This window comes from Solea solea, chromosome 5 (assembly GCF_958295425.1).
Source record: "Solea solea chromosome 5, fSolSol10.1, whole genome shotgun sequence".
Taxonomy (NCBI): Eukaryota; Metazoa; Chordata; class Actinopteri; order Pleuronectiformes; family Soleidae; genus Solea; species Solea solea.
In genome coordinates, this window is record NC_081138.1 from 30959788 (window position 1) to 30987251 (window position 27464).

At 43.2% G+C, this 27464-nt stretch overlaps 1 protein-coding gene across 4 annotated transcripts in view; it reads left to right on the top strand.

Moving 5' to 3' along the window:
• znf536 (zinc finger protein 536) overlaps positions 1-27464 on the top strand; it is a 317559-nt gene that overhangs the window by 196587 nt on the left and 93508 nt on the right. For all 4 annotated transcript variants that reach the window (XM_058629151.1, XM_058629152.1, XM_058629150.1 and 1 more), the window contains 2 exons: positions 12378-12536; positions 25164-26909. In XM_058629151.1, coding sequence (XP_058485134.1) covers positions 12378-12536; positions 25164-26909 — 1905 coding nt within the window. The remainder of the gene's footprint in view (positions 1-12377; positions 12537-25163; positions 26910-27464) is intronic.

A 27464-nucleotide genomic window follows, 5' to 3' on the forward strand; every position in this document is an offset into this window, starting at 1 on the left:
CTCCTCTCCTCTCCTCTCCTCTCCTCTCCTCTCCCAGTAAAAGACACAGCAACCTAGTCATCCTTCACTAATGGTAACCACACCACTTCCTGCCAACACAGACTGAGAGGGGGCATGATGAATATACACCCTAATTATTATAGCACAACACACTTAAGCACACACACACACACACACACACACACGCACAAGCTTAGACACTTGCCAGTGTGTGTGTGTGTGTGTACACAAATGCACAGACAAACACATTAGTAACTGCACTTGTCTTCTTGTCCTAAAAGACACCCACCTCTGTCCCCATCTGCCTTTTGTGCTGCCATGCAGACACTCTGTGGACAACACACACACACACACACACACACACCCTCAAGCATCATCCACAGCCTCTCAACGAGGCTATGATCACCCTGCTAGAATGATAAAGTTAGTGAGACATCAGTGCTCCTCCATTTGTATATCTCTGTGTGTGTGTGTGTGTGTGTGTGTGTGTCTTTTTCCAATGCTCTTTGAAGCCTGAAACAGACTTGAGGAGGGGGGGTGAGGAGGTGGTGGAGGGGGGGAACAAAGGTGGGCCGGTGCCAGCCACCATTCCTCTTCCTCCTGCAGCCGCGCAGAGGCAGAGCCTTTACTGAGGGAGAGAGCCACCTTCTGTCAGTGTGTGAGCAGGAGGGAGGAAGAGGAGGAGGAGGAGGAGCAGGAGGAGGGATGGAGTGAAGGATGAGAGCGAGGGAAGACAGGAGGAGAGAGGAAACAGATGAGACGCTCGTCCATCGCTTCCCTACCTGTGTGACGACAGAGACGGACGTTTGTTGCCTTCGGAAATGAAATCAACTCGTTCAGATTTTCCTTCTCTTTCTTTTTTCTTTTTCGCTTTTTCACAGCGTGAAGATCACACTCCAACATCCTGCACTTCAACAAACATTTAAAAAAAGTGCTTCAAACTAATGGCTTTAACACAATTTTACACAAGTTTAAAAAACACAACTCTACTTTCATCCCCCTCTCTCTCTCCCCCTCTCTCCCCCTCTCTCTCTCTCTCTCTCTCTCTCAGTTTTAGTGCGGGCGTTGGCTAATAAATATAAATGTTTGTGATTAGCATCTCTGCAGCACAGGTGCATGTTTGTTGCGAGGCGAGGCTTGTTCATTAATTTTCAGCCATGAAAAGTGCAGCGCGCCATGAACGGAGAGTCCACATCGCACACGCTGATAAATGAACGCACAGATTGCTAATGTACCATTGTAAGGCTGCTGCCTCCACCGGCTTTGAATAGAAGAGGGCCTGCTGCCAAAAGCAGGGCTCTGGGCGCGCACGCACACACACACACACACACACGCACATACACACACACACACACACACAAACACACACACTTGGTTAGAGAGGTGTGGCAGGTTTCTATTCAGAGGTCTAGATTAAAGCAAATAAAGCTTCAGATAGGGTTTTATGTGATATTCTTTTTATCCGTACACGTATAAATGGGATTTAGCATCTTATGGAGAAAGGCGCCCCCTGCTGGGAGGCCTCTGCGTCATGTTTTCTCATCAGATCTGCAGGCGATGGAAACCTTGACCATAAATCGGTGCCTGTTTTGTGAATATTAACATTGTTATGAGAAGATTTTGCTACATTACCAAGTAACGCCACAAGAATATGTTACCAATGTTACTGAAAGTCATAACTGCTGCGAAAACTTGACTTACATGATACAAAATATCAAGCTATTAAAAAATATCTTACTTAAATGACAGAACCATGTCATCATGTGGTACAAACATGTTGCTAACATCACAAAAACATTACTTTTGTTTTTAAAACTGTTACAAAATGACAGAATGTTATGAAGGCATGTTAGAAATGTTAGAAACAAAAAACTGTTATCGATGTCCAACTTTTACAAAAACATTCGACTTAAATGACAAAAAAATAAAAGTAAAAGAATCAAAATCTTTATTTTAGAAATGTTTTTTAAAAACATATAAACATGAATCTGAAATCAAAGGTTGGGAAAATTCAGATTAAAAAAATGTGTTTGGGGACCAAAAAAACTACTCCCACGACCCGTCTGTGGGCCCCGTTCCCAGGGTTTGAGAACCTCATGATGATTTCATATCTGAATTAACTCCTCCCCCTCTCATGTGTGTACATTTGTCAGAAAAACCCAACTTTTTAATCTACATATGTATATATATGTGTATATATATATATATACACACATATATATATGTATATATATACACGTATATGTTTAAGAGATAAGTCATAAAATGGAAGAAGAAAAAAGACAAAAACGAGGAAAGAATAAAATAAAATCACACGCAGATTGACTTGTTTTTCATGGAGCTGCAAAATAGTCGTTTTATTAGGCTTTTTTTATTTTATCTTTTCTTTTCTTTTGTTTTTTTGTTGTTTTCTTGTTTTCTTGTTTTTTTCTCCTCCAAACACCTGCCTTTAAAAAAAAAAAAGTCGTTTCCACGTCTCTCCCGAATGCCATTTTTGCTTAATTGACTTGGAAATGGCCCAAATGTATTGCTGAATTGCGGTCTAATTAATATTAATAATAAATGCCATTATTAACATCAAAGAACATCTGGTGCCCCTGTTTACCCCGACACTGACGCTGCTGCCTTATATGTAACACATTCTGCCGCTGTTTTCATCTCACACACAAACCCTGCGGCGGTAAACAACAACAACAACAACAACAACAACAACAACAACAACAACTCGCCTTCCTCATGTGTGGATGTTTCCTTTCTTTCTTTCTTTCTTTCTTTCTTTTATTATTTTGTTTTTGCTCTTATCTTGTGTCGGGGTCAGCAGGAAACAACAAGTATGAAGTGAGGAGAATTTGGAACACCTTCACTCCTCCTCCTCCTCCTCCTCCTCCTCCTCGGTCTAGACCTGGTTGCTGTAATACCTCAGAGACTTCTCATATCCCTGGTGTAAAAAGAGGAAGAAAATAAATAAATAAATAAAAGAAGAAGAAGCAGCAAAAGCATCTGCACCAAAAGAAAGAAAGAAAGAAGTAAAGAAGCAAAGAGGAGAGAGTGTTGCATTAGGACGTTTTCGGGATGCCCATAAATCACGGGCCAAATAACTTTAATCTGAAATTTCATTAAGTAGTCCTTGTCAGGTAGTAAAAGGCGGGGGATAATGCAGTGGTGTTTAATGATAATTGGTGTTTGGTTAATAAATTCTGCGAGTTCAGATTACGCTCCGGCACCGGGCTGAGAATGCTAGCATCAGCAGTGTAACTAAACCTCAAATTGATTAACTCGCATGAACCAGACGCTCACAAAGATGGCACCGGTCCAAATCAAGAGGAGGGGAGAGGGGGGGAGAGGGGGGGGGGAAATAAAAGAAGAAGAAGAAGAAGAAGAGGAGGAGGAGGAGGAGGGGGGGAGCGGCTGTGTGTGTGTGTGTGTGTGTGTGTGAGAGTGATGGAGCATCAGGCCGGATGGTGTTGTGTTGCTGTGGTGTAAGGAAATCAAGTCCCCGCGGGCGCATTTTTAAAAGCCTAATGCCTTTCAAATGATGTCATCACATTTTACTCTTTCTCTCCCTCCCTCTCTCACCCAATCGCTCTTAATATCTTTCCTCTTTTCAAACTGTTTCCGTCAATCCCTCCTCCTCCTCCTCCTCCTCCTCCTCCTCCTCACCCCCTCACTCACTTATTTGACTATGGGGGGAAAACGAGAGAGAGAGAGAGAGAGAGAGAGAGAGAGAGAGAGAGAGAGAGAGAGGCCGCTGGGCTGCGACGGCAGAGTCACGTGACACATTAGAATAATGGCAGAGCAAAGACGCAAAACATCTTGTGTTTTTATGACTGATGTGCTTTTTTCTTTTTTTCTCTCTCTCTCTCTTTTTTCTCCCCCTCCAGTTTTATTTCCTGAAAGTGATATCATACTAATCAAAACCACAGAACGTTTAGAGTGCAAAGTGTGATTGAAAGAGAACCATTAAGGACTGGCACACACACACACACACACACACACACGTCCATGTTGCTGTTTATTTTTTTTGCTGTTGTTGTTTTTGATGGTGATGATTTTTTTTTATTATATATTATTTTTTGTGTCCTCCATTAATGGGAAATGGGTGTGGTCTCTGTAACAGAGGAGGAGGAGGCAGCGTGCACACACACACACACACACACACACACACGTCATTATAAGGATTCACATTCACTTCCATTGGTTTAAACAGATGAAACAAAAGCCTCATCCCTAACTATCATCAGTTAATGACTAACCCTAACTATCATCAGTTAATGACTAACCCTAACCTTTAACCTAAAGACAATTCAAATCTTAGTCCTGAACTTAACCAGGACCAGGTTTTGGTCTCCTTGTCAGGTGACTGCTCTACTCAGGATACTTGTTCACTGACTAAACAAAGTATCATCGCTAACCTTAACTATAACCAACCATTCAAATCTTAGTCCTAAACTTTAAACAGTTCCTCAGAAACAAGCTTTTGCCTCATTAGGACCAGGTTCCAGTCTCTATGAGGGCTCCTGGTCCTGGCAAAGGTCATGTTTATGACAGAAAAGAGAGGGAACACATTCTTATGCAGCATTCTTACCGTTACCTTAACCCTAAAACCAGGTCTTAACCCCAAAAAGCCCCTTAAAGTTCTAAGAATCCTATGATTTATATGTTTTTTTTCACAGTCTTTGACCTTAATAACCCTTAACCTAAACTTAACCTTTATTCTGAACCAAACCCTTAACCTCAACCACCTCAGCTAAATGCCTTAACCCTAAAAACCAGGTCCTAACCCCTGAAAAAGCCCTTTAAGGATGTCTCAAAATGTCCTCACAGTGTATGGTTTATACCATTGTTGGTCAAGACCACACACTTCTCCACTGTTGTGAGGACATTCAGAAACAAAGTGTCCTCTCTCCCTCACCTGAACCTCAACATGACCTCAGAACCTCAGAACCTAAACCCTGTGTGAGTCCAGAACCATGAACCCTCACACCTTACGCACCAACTCAAATGTTTAGTGTTTCCTAAAACCTTCTACAAATGTCTACAAACCAAAAAATGCATCAATAATGATTTTACTTGTGATATGAAGCAAAAACAAGCAGCAAAATATTCACACTGAAGAAAACGTACTTTATACGTCACATATTTTATCCCCATGTGTTTTTTTATTTCTTTTATATCAAATTGCAACAATTTAAGTGTGTGTGTGTCAAACAGAGACTCTGTTACGCTGCCCCCGGTGGTGAAACGTCGTAGTGTCATAGTGTCATAGCGTTTGCAAGATCCTGATGATGTGCTGATGGAAGGGCGTGAGGTGTCACACACACACACACACAGTTTCACTCTCACACAGTTAGTCAGTGTGCGCGTGTGTGTGCGTGTGTGTGTGTGTGTGCGTGTGTGTGTGTGTGTGTGTGTGCGTGTGTGTGTGTGTGCGTGCAGACAGCAGGCACAGTGACTGATACTCAGCCTGCCTCCCAGATGGCCCTGCTCAACTCTGCTCCAATCTGATCTGGGAGCCTTTGTTCTGGCATGTTCCATTACGCCGCCGTGACACCAGTAAAGGCAGAGGAGAGAGGAGCTGGTCTCAGATCAGATACGACTGAATTATACATGTAGCCCCCCCCCCCCACACACACACACACACACAGACACACAGACAGACACAGCCTTCACCCCCCCGTGTGATTTTCTTGTACTAGCACAGTCACAGTTCTGCGTTTGTCGTGTTTTCGAGGCGCGACAGCGATTCATCCACCGGAGATTTAAAAAAACAGTTTAAATGTTTCAAAACATTTTCTCGGGAGTAAGGAAATAAAAAAACTGAATGTTTAATTAAAAGACGAATGGTCTGGATTATGATCTATTGTAGGGAGGGTTTTTTTTGTGAGGTCTGTCTGGAATAAAACATGTCAACTCTGCAGGGGCCGCTCGCTCTGACACTCATGAGAGAGAGAGAAGAGATGCACAGTGCTGGTAAATACTGATCTTTTATTAAATGTCAAATATTAAATATCAAATGATTCCAGACAGTGTTTCTGTGATTTAATGAACAATCTGCCACAGTCACAGAAAAATAACAGGAAATATAAACATAACGCTGTGAAATGTAGCACTTTCATCTGTTTTTGTGACACTTTTTTTGTTTATTTTTAATAAGAAACTCTCACTGTGAGGCAGTGATGCCTTCAGGGTCACTCTGGTCATTTGTACGTCCGTCTGTCAACATGAACGCGGTCAAATTCAAGGATTGTTTCAGGGGTTTTTTGACGTATGGTTGGTAAAATCTGATTTTAGCCACTTAATAAAAGGCTCAACTAAAAAACTGAAGTTTCACAGTGCTCACTCTCCCACACCAAACTCCATAGAGAAAATCAGTGATTTTTACATCACGTCACACAGGAGCTGTTGATCCACTTCTGCCTCCATTAGTACGTTCTCATGTGCCATTTAGTCATTTCAGCATATATCGTCCTTTGCTCACATTAACCTCAGTGACACAAAGTGACCACACGAGGCAGCAGTCGAGCAGCAGCTCCTGTTTCCCAATGAGCTAAAAACGCTGATTTTCTCTATGGGGTTTGGTGTGGCAGAGTGAGCACTTTGCAAACTTCCCTTTCCAGTCAGAAAAGTCTGTCTAATACTGAGATATATCATCAAACACATTCTTAAGATATTAACCTGACGCATATTTGATAAAGGAAACATGTAAACGTGTAAAAGTAGCTAAAATGTCCTCTTTCTTCCATTTTGTCCACATTTTAATTGAAAGTGAGCGTCTGTGTCTCACTGGAAGTATCGCTGTAAAGCTATGTCGTACAAAAATGTCAGTTTTTCCTAATTGTGTAATAGTGTGAGCACTATCGAACACCGCCGTGGCCTTTACACAGGCGTGTATTATGAAAAGCCGAAGGCTCACCTGTGTGACAGTCGCTGTAACGCCGCTGCTGCGCCTCCTGCTGTGTGAAGCTTCTTTGCATAAAAAATAGAGGGGGGTGGGGGGGGTGAAATGAGGAAGACGAGGAACGAAAATCAATACAGTGAGGATAGTTATGACACACACACACACACACATCATCACACACCCCCAGCTGTGAGGGATGATGCCTAACGCGCAGGGTGACCTTCAAAATGTCATAAATGTGTTGTGCAATAAAGTGTCAATATTTGTGGTTATATGAAGCAGGATGACTTTTACAGTAATTGGAACAGCCACATTAAAAGCTGCGGATCAGTCAGCTGATTAAAAAAAAAGACAAGACACACAAGTGTGTAACACAAGCATGTGCGGGCGGGGCGGGGCTGAGCGCTGTCACGCACACGCACGCAGGTGCACGACACGCAGGGCGACACACAAGAACAAAAAGTTAGTGGTTACGTGTGTGTGTGTGTGCGTGTTTGCATAGCTATCTTTGTGAGACCCAGTGTGATTTTTTAACCTTTGGACTGAGGACCTTTTTGCATTGTGTGGTCATTTTGGACGGTCCTCACTTTATTTTTACTGTAATGGCCTCTGGAGGCTGTTTTTGGGCTTCTCTCAAAGTTTCAGAGGTCCTCAGACAAACTGAAGAAAATCAAGTAAAAATGTGTGTGTGTGTGTGTGTGTGTGTGTGCATTAGGAAGGAAGACAGTAGTTAAAATGTTGTAGCCACAAATGAAACCAACAGTTCCCTCATGAGAAGGTCCTCACTTCAGTACTGATTTGACGCTGACTTTTTGAAATTAAATTTTTTAAGAAGCTAAAGAGGAAACTGGTGTCAGGACGCCATGTTGTGTGGAAATGTAGCATTTTTTTTTTATCTTTAAGCTTAGCAAATGATGGTCCTCACATCCATAGTGCATTTACTCAGACCTCACCTTGATGCCCATACAGGAATGTGTGTGTGTAAGAATGTGTGAAGTCCATTTATTATTAAAGGCGTGTTTGACCAGGAGAACTCACTCTCGTCCACTCAGTGATGCGTCTTCCTCTTACAGGAGCTCTGTTAACCCTGACACACAAGGACGTACCGTGTTTGTGTGTGTGTGTGTGTGTGTCTGTGTGTGTGTGTGTGTGTGTGTGTGGGGGGTCTGCTGTTTGTCCTGCGTCTAATCTGTGTTTTGGATTTTTTCAATTTTATCCCCCATCTGGGCCGGGTAGGTGGGCAAGTGTCTGTTACACGATCTGTGGGAGTCTCTGCCAAACATGGATGTGTACAGTTGAACGCGGAAAATATGTTTATGAGGAGGCGTCTATGGCGACAGCATGGTGCCGTCCTGCACACACACACACACACACTGGGGAGGGGCGATTATACTACTCGATTATTTAGTAGTAGTAGTCTTAACCCCCAAAAGCCCCTTAAAGTCGTTGTTTAGGTCCTCACAAACACAAGTTATTTTACCTTAAACTTAACCATCACAACTAATTACCTAAACTTAACCTTTATTCTGACCCAAATCCTAAAACCATGTTGTTTGAGTGAGTGTGAGTTCATGTTTTTCCCTTAAATGATGCATTTTTAATCAACGTCAAATGTCAGAAATGACACGTTTGTTGTGGACGTCCACTTTACTCGTCCCCCGTCAATACACACTGGTGGGAATTTGGCGTTGGACAGTAATGACGCTAATGGAGTCTTTGACATGGACGATAATAATAGGGGTGCAAAAAAAGTACATTAAATGTGTGTATATATATACATAAATATATATATATATATATTCCCTATAAATAGATTCTGTGTGGATATGATTGTGTGCGCGACTGCGTCTTCTTTGTTTCCCCACGTTCATAAACACAGCACTCGCTGCCCGATGTCACAATGGAAAGTGAATGATACAGCGTTAGTGTCAGAGGAGAAAATCAAACGCCTTTTAAAAGAAAATGAAAATTCAATAACTACAGAAAAGCAGAGGAATAGAGCTTTTTGTAGACTGTGAACATTTCAAATGATCTCCTTAACGTCACAAACAATAAAAACCGTGACCCGAAAACCACAACACGAACCGAACCATGGTCTTGTTGAATATATATTTATTGAGTGGCGGCCCACATTTGGCCCACGAGCCACGAGTTTGAGCCCTCTGCTACAGCAGTAGCATCACATTTTAAATCAGTAAACGCAGAATGAAAAATGTTGATTTTCTCCTGAATGTTTCCGCTGTTTAGAGGAAAATAACGTCCGTCTCTTTTCTCCTCCTCCTCCTCCTCCTCCTCCTCTTCCTCCTCATCGCCGTCTCTTTCAGCTTCTCCGTTGTTTAAATGTTGTGTGAAAAGCAAAAGCTGCGCAGTTTAACATCTGCTTTTAAAGGAGGAGGAGAAAAAGAAGTAATAAAAATTGACAGAATGAAACCTCCAGCGCGTTTGGCAGCAGCAGCAGCAGCAGCTGGTTTTCAGTGTCTCGTATTGTCACCGACTTACATTCGCGTTTGCTTTTTTTTGCCTTTTCACTTTGACTGGTGATAAACGGCCTTCAGGCTGATAGCGGCGTTTGCTGAATGGAGTTGTGTGTCTGGTGTCAGCGTGGAGTGGGACTTGCTGACTTGGGTCTTTTTTTCTTTTCTGTAAACCTTATTTGACTTTCTCCCGCAGTGCGAGGAGTGAGAGGAGGGGGGAGGAGGGGGGAGGAGGGGGGAGGAGACGCGGCAGCGTTGGAGCGACAGAAAAGAGGAAAAAAAAAAAAAAAGATTAGGCTACTGTTAAAAAATGTTCCGTATTGTGCAGCATGGTTGCCTAAGTGGGTTGCTGGATTTCTTTCTTTTTTTTGTCTCTTTCTTTTCTCTCTGGCTGCTCAGGCACCAAACTCTGTGCCAGATTGGAAAATAAATCGTATTTTTTGACCGTGTTTGTGCTTATTTGGGTCGAGCACAGACGTTATTATCATCATTATTATTATTATTATTATTATTATTATTATTTACCGCAGACTTTGACGCGTGGTTGTGATGGAACTGTAGTCTGAGGTCAGAGTCGGTGGAATCTGAGGCTTCTGAATCAATGACATCTTTAACGTTTTATGTCTTTTATTCATTCACCACATGTCAATACAGCAAAAAAATCATCTTAATGCCTTTAATCACATGATCATATGCATGTATTTTCATCTTATTACACCTCATTATGATATTTAAATGTCTGATTTTCATGTTTTAAACTCATAAAGCACTTAATTATTTACTATGATCTTTAGTCATAGTTATAGTTTGAGTGATATTACTATTTTCACAAGTTTTATATCTATTATAAGTATTAGTTTTTTTATTATTATTGTTGCACAAAACCACAATACAGTAATTATTATATGCACGTATTTTCATCTTATTCTACCTTATTATGATATTTAAATGATTTTGATGTGATTTTAATGTTTTAAACACTTAAAGTACTCTGCAGCCTTGTTTTTAAGTTAAATTATTATTAATTGTATCAGTCATAGTTGTAGTTTTAGTGATAGTCATATGTTTATGTGTATTATAAGTATTAGTTTTATTATTGTTGTTGCGCAAATTCACAAAATACACGACTTGCAGTGGCGTAAAATCAGTTAATGCCATTTCAATGTATCAGTTAGTGAAATATATAAGAATTATTTACATTTTTAAGTCATTTCTGCTCCAGTATAATCACTTTATATTTACAATTTATAAAAGAAATCAATAAATTCAGCAAATTCCTTAAAAACACAGTTTTTTTTTATAGATATTTGTTGATATTAATCTGTTAAAACCACTGTTAAACACACAATGAATAATAATACAAGGTAAATGAAAGGACCTTAACATGCATAAGAAACTAAAACAGACTTAATGTAACGAAAACACTTATAATCTGTGTGATTTCCATTCATTTCTGTAAATTAATGTTACATTATTTTGTCGTTCAAGAATTTTACAATGTGTTTCAGTATAAATTTGCATTTTTAGGTCTTCCCTTATTTCTTTAAGCAGTATATAATAAAGAGATGTGTTGTAAAAAATGTAATAAAAGATCAAATAAAAGCATAATAAATGAATAATACAATTATAAAGGTAAATAAAGGTACCTGAAAATGAATAAGAAATAACAAAAAACACACTTAATGTAAAGAAAAACACTTATTATTTGCTTTTCTTTTTAAAGTGTTAACCTACATTTTTGAGGGAAAGTCCTTGAAGTGTTTAAGGGATTGAGCTGAGGCTGACCCCAGATCAGCTGACTGCATCACATGACCAGACTGTGAAAAATCAGTCACTAAAACAAGAAAGGAGACAAATCTGAACACAAGAACATGAAGAGTTTCACTTTTTCTCTTTTGTCGTGGTTATTTTTTCCGCCTGCGTTTGAACGCTTCATTTCCACGACTGTCAGCACATCACAGGCTCTTAACCTTTCACCCCCGCGCGGGCCGCCGTCGCCGACACCCTCACCTCACGTTTTCTGCTGCTGTCAACACATTCCCAGGTTGTTGCCACTCATCGCTGCGCTCACATTCAGAGGGAGATTGTGTTGATAACAGACGCCGCACTAAACTGTGCATCATCGTTTTTCTTCTGTGTGTGTTGGGAGGATGTGGCAGAGGGCGGGGTCAAAACCGTTATCACCCTATCATATCTCTGACAACTACCTGTCAAAATCAGGTCGCAGGAAGAGGTGCGAGGAGATCCTGCGATGCTGACACAGCCCAATTTATCTCATTCTCTCCGTCGTCTCTTCTCTGTCGTGTTTTTGTATTGTTCACTTTCACCGCAATCTTAATGGGAATGATGATGATAGCAAAGGATAAAAAAAGACAAACAGGGGGAGACGGCAGAGGCGGCGGCGTGGGGGGGAGGGGAGGGGCGGGCGTGTTGGGAGTGGATCTCAGGACTGTCGAGTTTCTGAAGAATCTGAAAAGCTTCTGAACTGTCAGCGTTCTGTCAGCGCGGCCCCTGAACCTGTTTGATGGCTCTGACTTTGTGTGGCGTTAGCACATTTGAGCAAGGAGGGAGGGAGGGAGGGAGGGAGGAAGGAAGGAAGGGAGGAAGGAAGGAGGGAGGGAAGGAAGGGGAAAAACACGGGGGACAATGAGAGACAGAAAGAAGAGCAGCGTTGTGATGTGACGTCTGCTGTCATCAGAGAGAGAGAGAGAGAGAGAGGAACGGAGGAGGTGAGGGAGGGAGGGAGGGATAGAAGAAAGAAAGAAAAAGAAAGGGCAGGAGAAAAAAGAGCAGCGTGTGATGTCATCGTTGATCATGTGACGTCGGTAAAAGTTTCTTTTTCTTCAAAAAGTGGTCAAATAAAAATAAACAGGAAGTTACTGAAGAAGAACATGATCAATAAACTGTTTATGATGATTGTACTCAACTCACCTTCCATTTTGTCTCCTCCTCCTCCTCCTCCTCCTCCTCCTCCTCCTCCTCCTCCTCCTCCTCTGTGTGTGCAGATGTTGGCGATGACTCGGTGAAAGCGGCGGGGAACCTTCAGCCGCCGCCTCCTCAGCACCGTGAGCGCAGTCTGGCCTCGTCCTCTAAAGACTGTCCTTACTGTGGAAAGTCCTTCAGGACATCCCATCATCTCAAAGTTCACCTGCGGATACACACAGGTCAGTGTGTGTGTGTGTGTGTGGATTCACTGTGTCACTGATGTGATGATGCAGATGAATTTCATTCATATTAGTTTGTAATTGATGAATTCTGCAGTGATCGAGTCAAAAAAGTCGCTCTGTCAGGGAAGATAAATGTAAGAGTAGAGAGGGAGGAAGGAGGATACAAGAGAAGAATGAAGGAGTTAAGGAATGAAGGATTGAAGGAAGGAGTCAGAGAAAGGACAGAAAGGAAGGAAATATAACAATACAACATTTTACGAACAGTCTGACTTTAGTTTTGCTTTTAAACTCACGTGAACACAGACTTAAAAAAGGACACTGTCCCTCACTGTGTCCCTCACTGTGTCCCTCACCGTCGTCCTCTCATTAACACACAGGGCCTGATCGTCCTCTGCTGACGTCACTCAGAGGACATTTTCACACTCGCTAACTCTCAATAACTTTCCAGCACAAACAAAGCCGTCCTGTCCACAGTGTGGATACATGTGGGGGACATGTCTCTCATCGTTTCAGTGTTTTTAAAGTGATTTCATCCTTATTGCGTCCGGACCTTGGGGCTCAGGTGCTTGTGTGACGACCTGTCTTCAGTTTGGCTGCAGTCAGAGTAATGATGTGGACAAAAGCCAGGGTTTCGAACCCTCTGCGAGGTACAAACGCCCCACTGACTATTCAGGTTAGAGTCACAACTAGGCCACGCAGAGGACGCGCGACAAACAAGGACACAGGGACGAGGACACAAGGAAAAACAAGGTTTTTTAACCACTTCACATCAGCTCACAACATCTTCACCACTTTACCTCGCTGATAAACAACCTTTACAAACCACTTGTTCTCTCACACCAAACCCCATAGAGAAAATCAGCGTTTTCAGCCTGCGGGGACACGGGAGCGTCTCGTCTTCTGCTGCCTCTCCGCTTCAGTTTGTGTCACTTAGATGAATCTGGAGTGAAGATTCCACACACTGAAGTCACAAAATAACACATTTGAACTTAGTGACGGAGGCAGCCGTGGATGAAGAAGTCCTGTGTGCTGTGATGTAAAATCGCTGTTTTTCCCTCTGGGATTTGGTGCTGCAGAGTAAGCGCTTTTAAAAAAGGACACAAATCTCACTTTAACTGTGGGAATAAAGTCGTAAACATATCTGGGAGATATTTGCAGACTCCAGTGGACACACGTTTTATGAGGTGAGCCTTTTGTTAAAGGTCCAGTCCGTAAGATTTGGAAGAGTTTATTGTCAGAAATGAAAAATAGTCCCTAGTAACAGTGTATCATTGCTTTAAAATATAAAACTCAGTGGTCAAACCAGCCACAGCATGTGTTTTGAATTGGAGGCTAATTTGTTTGTTGCAATCTGCATTCTTGCCATTAGATGTCACTAATTCTTACATACTTTAGCCAGTCATGTTTGCACTGAACACAAAACACTTTTAACTAAAAAAAAGTTGAAAAAATTCAGCAAAATTTGCTCTGGGACCCAAAATAATCTCCCGCGACACATCTGTGGGTCCCGACCCAGTCTTTAGGAACCACTGGAGTCAAAAATTAAAAATGTGTGTTAAATAGAATGTTGTTTTTCAGTGGCAGCATGAAGTAGAGGAAAAGAAATGTCAACATTTGCAGAAAAAAAATCATTCATTTCTCGAGGTAAAGCGTCTTTAAACAAGGATTTAAGAAAATTAGCGTCAGATTACAGGATAAACCAGCATCTTAATACATGTAATTTACATTTAACGCTTTAAAAGTGTAGTTTATCTCCTTGTTTTTGTCCTGCATTCACAGTTTACAACAGTGTTAGTATCGTTTTGTCCAAAATTACAATATAAATCATAACAAGAGCATCATTTTTATGCATGTTTTTAAAACATAAACACATACATTTGAAATAAAAAGTTGGAAAAATTCTGCAAAATTTGTTCTGGGACCAGAAATAATCTCCCGCGACCCTTCTGTGGGTCCCGACCCAGTCTTTGGGAACCACTGGAGTCGTGTTATTAAAAAGAATATTGTTTTTCAGTGGCCCCGACATGAACATAAAGTGGAGAGGGGAAAAATGTTCCTGAAATCTATCAAACATTTGTTCCGCTCAGTCGTTGAAGAGCGCTCAGCGTTTGACCGCGCTGACCTCTTTCATTAGTTCCTGCTCTTCACTGTGAACTAATCCTCGGGTGCCGGTGAAGACGCTGAGGCTAAAACGCTCTCGACTGAAAATGGAAATCCCTTACAGCTGAGAGGAATCAAAGCTGTCATTTTTTTTCTCTTTCTCTTTCTTTCTTTTATTCTCCTTCTGTGTCTCTTTCGCTTTATTCCCTCCCTCCTCCTCCTCCCTCCCCCCCCTCTCCCCCTCCTCCTTCACTTAAAAGGCCGAGTGAGAGACCACCAGTGCTGTGTTCCTCTGCTTCATAGCAGACATGTAGCTGTGGTGTCCTCGCATGATGAAGACGTCCGTGTGCAGACACAGACGTGGAGTTTTCAGCATCTGTGAACTGGTGCTGAGCGAGAGCTGAGTTATGTGTGCTTTGAGTAGTTCAGTAAGGATACCCGTGAGGGCCATATTTTATTATGGAGAAAGTGGAGACCTCAGCTCAGGCCTGACGTTGGCTCCGACTGCAAAACACACACACAGTAAACTGTAGTTTAAAGCTGCAGTGTGTAAGTTTTACTGATTTAACTGGAGTTTTGGTGTTTTTCCGTGAATCAGCGCAGAGAGAACCTGGTGTTTATTTAGTTTCTGCTCTGTCGACAGACTGAAGGTCACTGATTGGTCGGAGAGTGTCGTCACTGAAGAGTCATGAGAGTGACGTCAAAGCCAACAATGTCCAACTGTAGATCAAAGTTAAAAAGACCTAAAAATCCTACTTATATAGTTCTAAAATCGACTTATAATTCCAAAAGCTACTTATCTTAAAGTTCAGTGGTATTTGCATGGTCATGCGGGAAGTACTGAACCATTCTGTGTACAAATCTTTTTAATGATTCACTTTCACCCAAAACAACTGCTTTACAAGTAGAAAAACCAGCCACTGCAGTGATGACTCCGCCCACGTTAAGGAGGAGCTATGAAGTCATGGAAAACAACGTGACTGATACCAAACTGAGTAGAGTTGAACTAGAACTGTATAATGGAAAAGAGCCATATGTGTGTATACAGCTGCAGAGCAGGAGTGGGTGGAGACGAGAAGTGTTTTGTATTTTCGCTCAAACGCCAAACTGTTAGCAGTCGTCTCGCTTTACGAGCTCAGTGTCGATGTTTCTTACGTCTGTCTTGACGTAAAATAAGTGACTTTGTGAGTGCAGCGCAGGACTGTCAGCGCTCAACACTTGTGCACATGTACACATTCATATACTTAACTATTGAATGTAAAGGGTCCCAATGATTGAGCCCTGTGGGACTCCATATGTAATTACTTTACATAGCTGAAGATGAAAAAGTCTTTTCACAGTTGTCTGTCTGTCTGTCTGTCTGTGTGTCTGTCACTTCTCAGTTCCTTTCACATTCAAATACCTCGCAGTGTGAAGTAAAACAGGCTAAAAACAAACGTGGATTCTTGTGAGAGGGTTAGAGGAGGAAGGATGTTGTGTTTTTGTGGGTAGAGGAATGTATCGTTGGACGCGCGCCCGTCCAAGCACAGGTTGAGCATCCGTCGTGCGCTCGCGCTGCAGCGAGAGGAGCAGCTTGATGCATCCCCAACATGTGGCCTTTAAATCATCCCCATAACCTAATCATAGCGGCTCCACTGTGACACCCTGATTACATCCACGAGATGACTTTTACAGCGGCTAAAGATCCTCTCCCTCTCTCTCTGTGTGCCGCGGTGACAATGCAGAGAAATGCACAGATGACAGCGTCACCCTAATGCAGTGTGAGTGACACAATGGAATTGCTTAGCGAGCCGGTGGCAGCAGTGGCGGCGGCGGCGGCGGCGCCATTGTGCGACGCCACGCCGAGATTAATGAGCGACTAACGCCAGCTTGAAAGCAACCAAGTGAATTTAAATTCCTCCAAAAGTTAAAGAGCTAATGTTACAGTATTAATTTCCTCTTGAACAGTGAGTGGGGGGAAAATATCCATTAGCAAAATTAACCACAGTGTTCAAGGTAGCTAACGTTGTGCCGCCGCCGCCGCCGCCGCCGCGGTGCTACAGTGTGGGGCCACGGCTAATGAACACACTGCAGAGGGTGATATTTCATTATACAAATTAATGCTCACATTTTAATGGGAAAGTCACATAATGAATCTAGGCTTCAGTGACAGCAATTAGAGGCCCAGATTGTCCCCTTCTGGACAAGGCACTATTTAGCAGTAAGCAGCTGTGTGTAAAAAAATAAAAAAAAAAGGTCCCCCCCCACAGCTCTTGACAATAGCCACACATAACTTCAGGCAGGGCTGCATAACCAATAAGAGTCCCTGCTCACCTTTACACGACGAGAGGCTGAGACAAAGAGAGGGAGGGAGGGAGGGAGGGAGGGAGCGAGGGAGGAAGAGGGAGAGGCAGGACTTGCCCGTGTCACTTAACCTTAACCCAACCTTGTAATCAGGATGAATCAAGAGGGACCTGTGGTCTCCCACCCTCATTCTTCTCACCCCTGCATCCCCCCCCCCCCCGCCCTCTTTTCTCCCATCATTTATCTTCTTTACCTTCTTCCTTATACACTCCCCCCCCCGTGTTATATTATATATTATATTCTTACTTCACTGAAAACACTGGAAAGTGAAGTTTGTAAATCATCTACTTACACACACACACACACACACACACACACACACACCAAACTCCATTGAGAAAAGCAGCGTTTTTCTTCTTAGCCCTCAGGGACACAGGAAGGAGCTGCTGGTCCGCTGCTGGTCCGCTGCTGCCCCGTGTGGCAGCTCTGTGTCACTGAGGTTAATCCGAACAAAGGATTTCCAACACATGAAATCCCAGAATGTCACGTTTAAGTCACTCACAGAGGCAGCGGAGGATCAGACGCTCCTGTGTGACGTGACGTTAAAATGACTGATTTCCTCAGTGGGCTTTGGTGCAGGTGACTGACACGTCTGTTAGAAAACCACTAAGGATATTCTTAAGTATATTATAGACTTAAGCTGAGGTAGAAATGTTTTTTTCCTCGTGTCCCAGACGTGTTTTCAGTTCCTCCCCAAACAACTAAGACGTAAAATGCGAGACACTGTTGCTCTGTTGTCAGTTCAGTCTCCACAGTTTATTTCTGAATCAGTAAATAAAATAACACCACATGTGTATTAATCCACAGCTAAAAGTAGTCTCTTTACTCCTTTACTCCTTTACTCCTCTTCCTTCCTTCACACACACTGAGAGTTTTATTTTCTTAGGAGGAATCCTGGAAAATAACAGCCTCATATTTGATATTGGGTGGACATATTTATCCAAACGTCCGTGATGTCCATGATGTCACTGTCCGTCCCCCCGAGGCGACTGAACTTTTAACCCTGCAACACATGAGGGCCATTTCCATTCCAAACCTGCAGCGTGGTTATAAAAGACCCGAGTCAAAGGTTCACTTTGACTCTTTCTCTCACCGTTAATCTGACGTCACTTTGACTCTTTCTCTCACCGTTAATCTGACGTCACTTTGACTCTTTCTCTCACCGTTAATCTGACGTCACTTTGACTCTTTCTCTCACCGTTAATCTGACGTCACTTTGACTCTTTCTCTCACCGTTAATCTGACGTCACTTTGACTCTTTCTCTCACCGTTAATCTGACGTCACTTTGACTCTTTCTCTCACCGTTAATCTGAAGTCACTTTGACTCTTTCTCTCACCGTTAATCTGACCTCACTTTGACTCTTTCTCTCACCGTTAATCTGACGTCACTTTGACTCTTTCTCTCACCGTTAATCTGACGTCACTTTGACACTTTCTCTCACCGTTAATCTGACGTCACTTTGACTCTTTCTCTCACCGTTAATCTGACGTCACTTTGACTCTTTCTCTCACCGTTAATCTGACGTCACTTTGACTCTTTCTCTCACCGTTAATCTGACCTCACTTTGACTCTTTCTCTCACCGTTAATCTGACCTCACTTTGACTCTTTCTCTCACCGTTAATCTGACGTCACTTTGACTCTTTCTCTCACCGTTAATCTGACGTCACTTTGACTCTTTCTCTCACCGTTAATCTGACGTCACTTTGACACTTTCTCTCACCGTTAATCTGACGTCACTTTGACTCTTTCTCTCACCGTTAATCTGACGTCACTTTGACTCTTTCTCTCACCGTTAATCTGACGTCACTTTGACTCTTTCTCTCACCGTTAATCTGACGTCACTTTGACTCTTTCTCTCACCGTTAATCTGACGTCACTTTGACTCTTTCTCTCACCGTTAATCTGACGTCACTTTGACTCTTTCTCTCACCGTTAATCTGACGTCACTTTGACTCTTTCTCTCACCGTTAATCTGACCTCACTTTGACTCTTTCTCTCACCGTTAATCTGACCTCACTTTGACTCTTTCTCTCACCGTTAATCTGACGTCACTTTGACTCTTTCTCTCACCGTTAATCTGACGTCACTTTGACTCTTTCTCTCACCGTTAATCTGACGTCACTTTGACACTTTCTCTCACCGTTAATCTGACGTCACTTTGACTCTTTCTCTCACCGTTAATCTGACGTCACTTTGACTCTTTCTCTCACCGTTAATCTGACGTCACTTTGACTCTTTCTCTCACCGTTAATCTGACGTCACTTTGACTCTTTCTCTCACCGTTAATCTGACGTCACTTTGACTCTTTCTCTCACCGTTAATCTGACGTCACTTTGACTCTTTCTCTCACCGTTAATCTGACGTCACTTTGACTCTTTCTCTCACCGTTAATCTGACGTCACTTTGACTCTTTCTCTCACCGTTAATCTGACGTCACTTTGACTCTTTCTCTCACCGTTAATCTGACGTCACTTTGACTCTTTCTCTCACCGTTAATCTGACGTCACTTTGACACTTTCTCTCACCGTTAATCTGACGTCACTTTGACTCTTTCTCTCACCGTTAATCTGACGTCACTTTGACACTTTCTCTCGCCGTTAATCTGACGTCACTTTGACTCTTTCTCTCACCGTTAATCTGACGTCACTTTGACTCTTTCTCTCGCCGTTAATCTGACGTCACTTTGACTCTTTCTCTCACCGTTAATCTGACGTCACTTTGACTCTTTCTCTCACCGTTAATCTGACGTCTCTGACTGGAAACTGCAGGTTTGGCAACTCCCACACCAAACATCACCATTTTTAGCTCATGTTGACACAGGAGCTGCTGCTCTGCTGCCGCCTCGTGTGGTCACTTTGTGTCACTGAGGTCAATCCAAACCAAATATTTGAAACACAGAAGTCACAAAATTAGCACTCCTGTGTGTGTGTGTGTGTGATGTTAAAATCAGTGATTTTCTCTATGGGCTTTGGTGCAGGTGACGGACAGACTTACAAAATGAACCAAACTTGAGTTTCACATGATGAAACATTCTCTAACAAACAAGATGAAGTCGTTAAAAGAATTCCCCAAGATGTCGTAGACAGGCCAAAGATAAACTCGTCTACTGTGCCTTTAAAGCAGCTCTTTTTTCTCCCCCTCTTATTTTCCTCGCGGGCCAAATGGTAATTCTTCATCTAGTGTGTCACGTCTATATCTAATCACTTTAATTGGCCGTCTGTAAAGGTTTGATGTATTTATCTTGACTGGTTTCTACGGCGCTGTCACTCTCCACACAAAAGCCTGATGAAATAAGAACGCGCGGCGGTGACGTGCGAGCGAGCGCATGAACACTGTGGAGGAGCAGAGCCCGGGCGGTGCAGAGCCCGGGCGGTGCAGAGCCCGGGCGGTGCAGAGCCCGGGCGGTGCAGAGCCCGGGCGGTGCAGAGCCCGGGCGGTGCAGAGCCCGGGCGGTGCAGAGCCCGGGCGGTGCAGCCGTAATCAGGAGACGGATGGTTTATTGCCGCAGATGTGTCACTTAGATGTTTTACGAGCTGGAGACTGGGAGTCAAAGGCCGGACACGATGATTCATCCGTCCCTCACCTTTTTTTCCCTTTTTTTTTAAGTTTTATCTAAGTTTATATACGTGTCATTTCTTTGACTCCCTAACAGTCATTTCCTGGTTTCTCCCCGCGCCGGCGTCGCGATCCGTCATGTGGCTGGGAGGTTGTGCTGTTTGCGCTGATATCAATTAAAAGTGGATTAACGGGTACATAATGACCTTTAGCAGTAAATTGTGTGTAATGTTGCAAGGCAGGATACAGTATATTCCCCAGATGTCACACCAGGCCCCTGACGTATGATGGAGCAGATGTCTTAGCCGGTCCAAATGGCCTTCTAAGACACACACACACACACACACACACACACACACACACACATGCATAAACATGTGTTCACACACATTCCAAATGGCACTCACACGTAAACACAAGTAGATCTCGCCTCTCTCTCTCCCTCTCTCCCTCTCTCCCTCTCTCTCTTCCTGTCTGAGATATATTTAAATTCCTAATTTTAATAAAAGATCGGAATAAGCCGACGACTCTCCGAGGATTTTCGTCTCCAGTTTACCGTCGTCCGTAAACATCAGAGGGGCGTGTCAGACACACAATCTGCTTCCATTCTCATTATGGTTTTTAGATATGTGTACGGTACATTAATCTTTATTTTCCTCCTCTTCACGAACATTAACAACCTTTTATAAAGGGAAAAAAAAAGAGGAGGAGAGGAGAGGAGAGGAGAGGAGAGGAGAGGAGGGCGGGGGGAGAAAAGATCAGATCAGTCTAATTTCTGTCTAATTTGGCTCCTAGAATATCATTTTGTCCAGTTAGAGGAATTGAGAATGATCATTTGCATCAGGGACGTTTCCTTATTAAATCAGCGCCGAGCCTGTGTTCGGCGGCTCGCAGGAGAAGCACTTATTGGGTTAAAAGCTCATCTCGTACGGTTTATTTTAAATATACTCTATGCTTCATAGCCACTCTAGTGTAAGAGAAAAGATATCAAATCACTGTCTTTCTATCTATAGTCGAGGCGATCTGTCTCCTCCTCCTCCTCCTCCTCCTCCTCCTCCTCCTCTCTGTGTCTTCTTTATTTTTTATTTTTCCTCTCATTCTTTTGTCCTCTCTCTCTCTCTCTCTCTCTCTGTCTCTCTGTCTCTCTGTGTCTCTCTCTTCGGCATTTCCACCTTCAATTTTCTTTTGTACACCCTCCCATTCTTTTCTCTCTCCCGTCCTATATCAATATTGTATTGAGTTGGTGTTTGTGGCCCTTTATTTGAGAACTCTGCAGTAGGTCTGCAGATCGCAGAGTCTTTTTCTGGAATGGTGCCCTCTAAATAATGATAAATTACTTGAGCAGTATGCCATTTGCTAATTATATCCATGATTTACTACACAGCCCGACTTAAATCATTCAAGCCAGCCTTGCGTAACAATGCCTCTCTCTCTCTCTCTCTCTCTCTCTCTCTCTCTCTTTTCTTTTTTCTCCCTTTTTATAAAATGGTTTCCATGTGTATAATCTGAACACTTTAAGACCATATTCAGAATTGAATAAACATACAGAAACACTCACTCACTCACACACACACACACACACACACACACAGAACACCACCAGTCATCCATTTTGCAAATGTCCTTTTCCACTCATTTCTTTTCATGATGCTTCTCACATAAATTCCACCCTGAGAAGTTTGTTAAATGTATACATTATATACACACACACACACACACACACACAAATGAATTATTAAAGAAAAAAAAAATAACTAGCATTGCATTTTTTTCACCCCCCCCCCCCAGTTCTTTGTTTAATGAATCCAAAGCTGGCTCGGGCTCCAAGCCTATTATAATTGCTTGCAGGATGTGTTCTATTTCAGCATAAGTATCATTGCAGTGGAAGATCCACTTCTGGCAGAATAATGCTGCTGCTGCTGCTGCTGCTGCTGCTGCTCACACGCTGTATCATTATCAGGAGCGTTGAGCGTGGATATCGGCCCGAGCAGCGTATATAAATAAATATAGAGTTATGTAAATGTAAGTGTTGCACAGCACGTCCAAACGCTGGCTCTTTCTTTTTTTACGCTGTAATATAAATCACTTTGATCCGTGTTTTCCTGATTGTTCTTTATATCACAGAGTTTTCACATGTGCGTCACACGTGTGTGTTTCCTGCGCGCTCGTTACTTTATCACGTTAAATGGTCACAGAGTTCTGTGATGCACATATTGTTTTTTTAAATCATGTTATCCTGCTGTTACTTTGTCGTTGAGTCACTCCAAACTTTTGTGTGCGACACTCTCTCTCAGGTTTCATCGTGGATTAACCGTCGATAAATGAAATGAGTCGTCCTCAAAATGTCAGATTCTGTTGATCCGTGTTTCCCGAAACTTTCTCAAACGTTTTGTTTTTATGCTCAAACCAAAATGACTCCGTTTTAAGAAAATATTCACATTTAAGAAGCTGAAAACTTAGAGAACTTGTTTTAATTATTAAAATAAAAACACTAAAACCGCTGAAATGAGAGAATTAAAGAGAAAATGTCTCTGAAATGTCGTTTAATTGTGATTTCACCGGCTTTGACAGACTATCACGACATATTTACTACGTCAAAAGTGTTGTTTCGTACATCGTTTGCGTTATTTTTGTCATAAAAGGACAAAAGAATCATCAGATTCTGAGATATTTACAGAAGACTGTAATTAAACTGCTGTTACTTTGTCGTCGAGTCACTTCAGACGTTTGTAAAACACTCTCAGGAGACGTCACGTTTCATCATCGATTAACCGCTCGATTATTTTCTCGATAAGTAGATGAGTTGTTAGATGAGTCGTCCTCAAAATGTCACATTCTGTCGATCAGTGTTTCCCAAACCCTCAGAAATAATGACGTTCTCAAATGTCACGTGACTTTACTTCTCCAGCTGAAATAAGAGAGAATTAAAGAGAAAATATCCCTGAAATGTTGTTTTCTTGTGATTTCACTGGCTTTGACAAGGTCAAAAATGTTGTTTCATGCATCGTTTGCGTTGTTTTTGTCATAAAACGACAAAAAACTCACATCCTGTGTTGTTTTATGAGTTATATGCAGAATGTGAAGGTAAACTCCTCTTTCACTGCACTATAAATCCCTTTAATCCGTGTTTCCCGACTGTTCTTTATATCACGTCGCGTCCCTGATACTAGCATGTGCTTCACACGTGTCGTCTGCTCATTATTTTATCACTTTTTCTTTTGTCTTAAACGCTCACAGACTTGTTTTTACGTCACAGTTCATCTTCACTCAAACGAGTCTGGACTTTCAGACGTTTTTGTAAAAGACGTTTAATCTGCGTCTCAGCGCCGCGCTTCGTCATCGACTAACCTGTGGATTATTTTCTCCATAGATCGATCGCTCGTCCACAGAATGTCAGAAAATGTCCCAAAACACAGAATAATGACGCTGTCAAATGTCTTGTTTTTGTCCACAAACCAAACATGAATCCCTTTGAATGATTTCTTTGTTCATATGGAGCAAAGACACCAGAAAATATTCACATTTAAGAAGCTGAAAAATCAATTATCTGTTATCGAAATAGTTGAGGATGAATTTAGTGATCAGTCAGACGTGTGACCGTACGTCTCCTGCTCAAATGATTTGACTGAAACACTCATGGAGAAGAGATAATGTCCCGTAAATACACTTTTATTCAGATTTAGTAAAGCTCCGTAGAACAGTGATAGATGTGTTCTTGTAATTAAAAAATGACATTAAATAGAGGTGTACCACATGAAGTTATGTCTTCAACCGCATCAAACTGAATCGTCCGATACTTAAAAGTATCCTCCCTGAGTCCACATTTCCAGATATGTATCAAATTGTCTTCTAAGGGAAAGATACACACTTCTTTCTATAGTATCATCTTCTTCTTATTATTATTATTATTATTATTTGTCCTCTTGTTGCAGCAGGTTGGAAAAATCCGGTGTTGCGGCTGATTTACGCTTTTTGGAGATAAACTGCAAATAGGGGGGAATATGTGAGAAATTGCTCCGTGGTCGTTGGGGCACGGACCTGACAGCGAACAAGGCCACAACAGAGGCGTGATGACCCCACTGCACACACACACACACACACACACACACGCACACACACACACAGACACTTTTGTTGTCACTTTAAAATACTATCTCATACACTGGACTGAAAGCACCATATGGTGAAATGTTTTTTTTATTGTGTTGATGTGAGTGATGGCTCACTCTGTGAGACTGGATCAGACTGAAATCGACCCATATTCGGCTTTTTTACACACACACACACAGAGAAAGAAAACCGCGGTGAGATTCTTGGTCAGGATGTTTTTCATTGTCGCCATTATCATATTTGTTCATTAGTTTTGCAGTTTATTTGATTTTGGGCTCTTTTCTTCCCTTCATCACGCGGGAGTTTTGCATGTTTTATTGCATTTCTTTGCGAGCTCTTCTCGTTTGACCTAATTTCCTTTGTTCGGGGAGGTTACATGACCCTAGGGTCCACACTCCCTGCTCCAATAAATAGATTTTGATATCCACTCAGTCTAATAATCAGGTTAATGATTTACTGATTTTCTTCTGTCTCTCCCATTTTTCTCTTTCTTTCTCTTTCTTGACCTCTCAGGAGAGAAACCCTATCGTTGCCCTCATTGTGACTACGCCGGGACCCAGTCTGCCAGTTTGAAGTACCACCTGGAGCGCCACCACCGCGAGCGTCAAAATGGCTCTGCCACCTCAGGCCCCTCCTCTGGCCACACCCCCTCTTCTGACCACAAAGAGGATCATGGGAAGACAGCTAGCGGTGGCGGCATCTTTGCCCGACCAGATGTTCTCCGCAGTGTCTTCAAAGGAATGCCCCCAAGCCTGGACTTCAGAGCAGGTCCGCTGCTGCCACATCAGTGGGCTTCAGCTGCAATGATGCCCCCCCATGAGCGCGAACGCGGAGACCGCCGCTTTGACTCCGCCTCCTCAGCAGACAACCTGAAGACAGCCGACGCTCCTTCCTCCCTTGTCTCGACAGCGACAGACAGTCCTGCCAGCTTCTCTGACCTCAGCAGGGCCTACCAAACCATGATGGGTAACGGAGTCCACTTTCAAGGTTCCCTTCAGGCCTTTATGGACAACTTTGTCCTCGGCTCCATGAAGAAAGACATGAAGGACAGTCAGAGTCCAGTCCAGCTCCAGGCACAGCTCTACCACGACAACGGTGAGCCCAAAGCCAAACGTGCTGCCTCGGTCGAACAGGACAAAGAAGAAAAGGCTGAAGCCAAGAAGAACTCGGAGCCTGGCAAACCTGGATCCCAGTATGAACCACTGGATCTGTCTGTGTCAGTCCGGCCTGAGTCTGCATCTGGATCTCTTCCTGGCTCCTCAGTCACCATTCACGATAATGTGGCGTGGCACAGCTGCCTCTTCTGCTCCTTCTCCACCTCGTCGTTGGAGCTCATGGCTCTGCACCTCCAGGCCAACCACCTGGGTAAAGCCCAACTTCAGCGGCCCGACACAGGCAAAGAGCTTCACGGCGACACCTCCCTCTTTCACTCTTCCAGCACCAAGACCTCTGGTGTGGCCCTAGACAAAGATGGAGACCGGGATGGAGAGAAGAATCATGGTGGCTGGAACAATCACATGGACCAGAGCTACAACCCCTTCCAGAGTGAGTTCTACAGACGGTTTGGTGGCTTGTATGATGGATCACCAAGTGCCAACCAGGCCCTTCAAGGGTTCATGAGTTCGGCAGAGCAAGGTCTTGATCTACACAGCCATGCTTTTGGAGGAACATCTTCAGTTGTGGACGACCACGTTGGTGAGCGGAGCTCCCATGGAGATGCTGAAGATGACCAGGTGGGCTCAGATGACGACGTTGTGAAACCTGGGGTGCACAGCTCCAGTGAGACACCCTCGGCAACTCCCAAGAGACAGCAGCAGCAGAATCACTCTGACGGAGAGGAAGAGGAGGGGGGAATGGCTGAAGAGGACGAGGAAAGAGAGGAGGACGGTCAAATGGACATGGAGAGAGAGGACGGAGGAAGTCCGGTTTCCGACCACCTCAAACATCTCCATGACGACTCCTCCCTGCCTCAGAGGAGCGGAGCCGGTCTGGTAGCGTCTTCCTCCGCCATGTCTTCGCTCTCTCTGGTTCCCCAGAACCAAACTCTGCCGCTGGAGAAGCAGTGGCAGCAGGGCCTGGGCCTCCTGTCTCCTGGCGCGGGGCTGTTGAAGGCCGAGCAGCAGAGCCACCTGGAGCAGCAGATGAACATGCTGTCGGTCCTCAGGGCCTACAGCAACGACAACATCCCCGCATTCAACGGTCTCGGAGGCGGTGCAGGAGGAGCAGCTGCGGGGGGCATGAAGAGGCCGGATCCACCTGGTGAGTGTTTAAAAACCCCACAGACAAACCTCCCACTCACATGTTCTCTATCTGTATCTTCTCTGCTCGTCCATAAATAGTCAAACACTCGTCTATTTTGTTGGATATTCAGTATTAGCCAAGATCTTGTATCTTTTGTAAGTCTTCTCCAGTCTGTCACAACAATTAACAATGGTTTTAAAGTCAAATCGTCTTTGCAGTTTGTTTCAATCAGAAATACTTAAATAGCTACTAAGCTATTAGCCTATGCCATACTAAGGTGATTATAACACTGCCCCCTACAGGCTTGTACGTTACATTCTAAGAGTATTTAGTGCTGCAACTGACGATTATTCTCACCAACGATGAATCTGTAGATTATTTTCTTGATTAAAAGATGAGAAAATGTTGGAAAACGTGTTAGGACGTTCTCCACGTCAGTTTTAGTTATTACCTTTGGGGCTTCTCTACCCAACTCGTACCTGGTACCTGGTTCTTTTTCTTTTAGTACCTGCTCTGTCGTGGTCCCAAGCGCTGAGCCGATTCTAAAATGTGGCGGCTGACTGCCGGCCACTG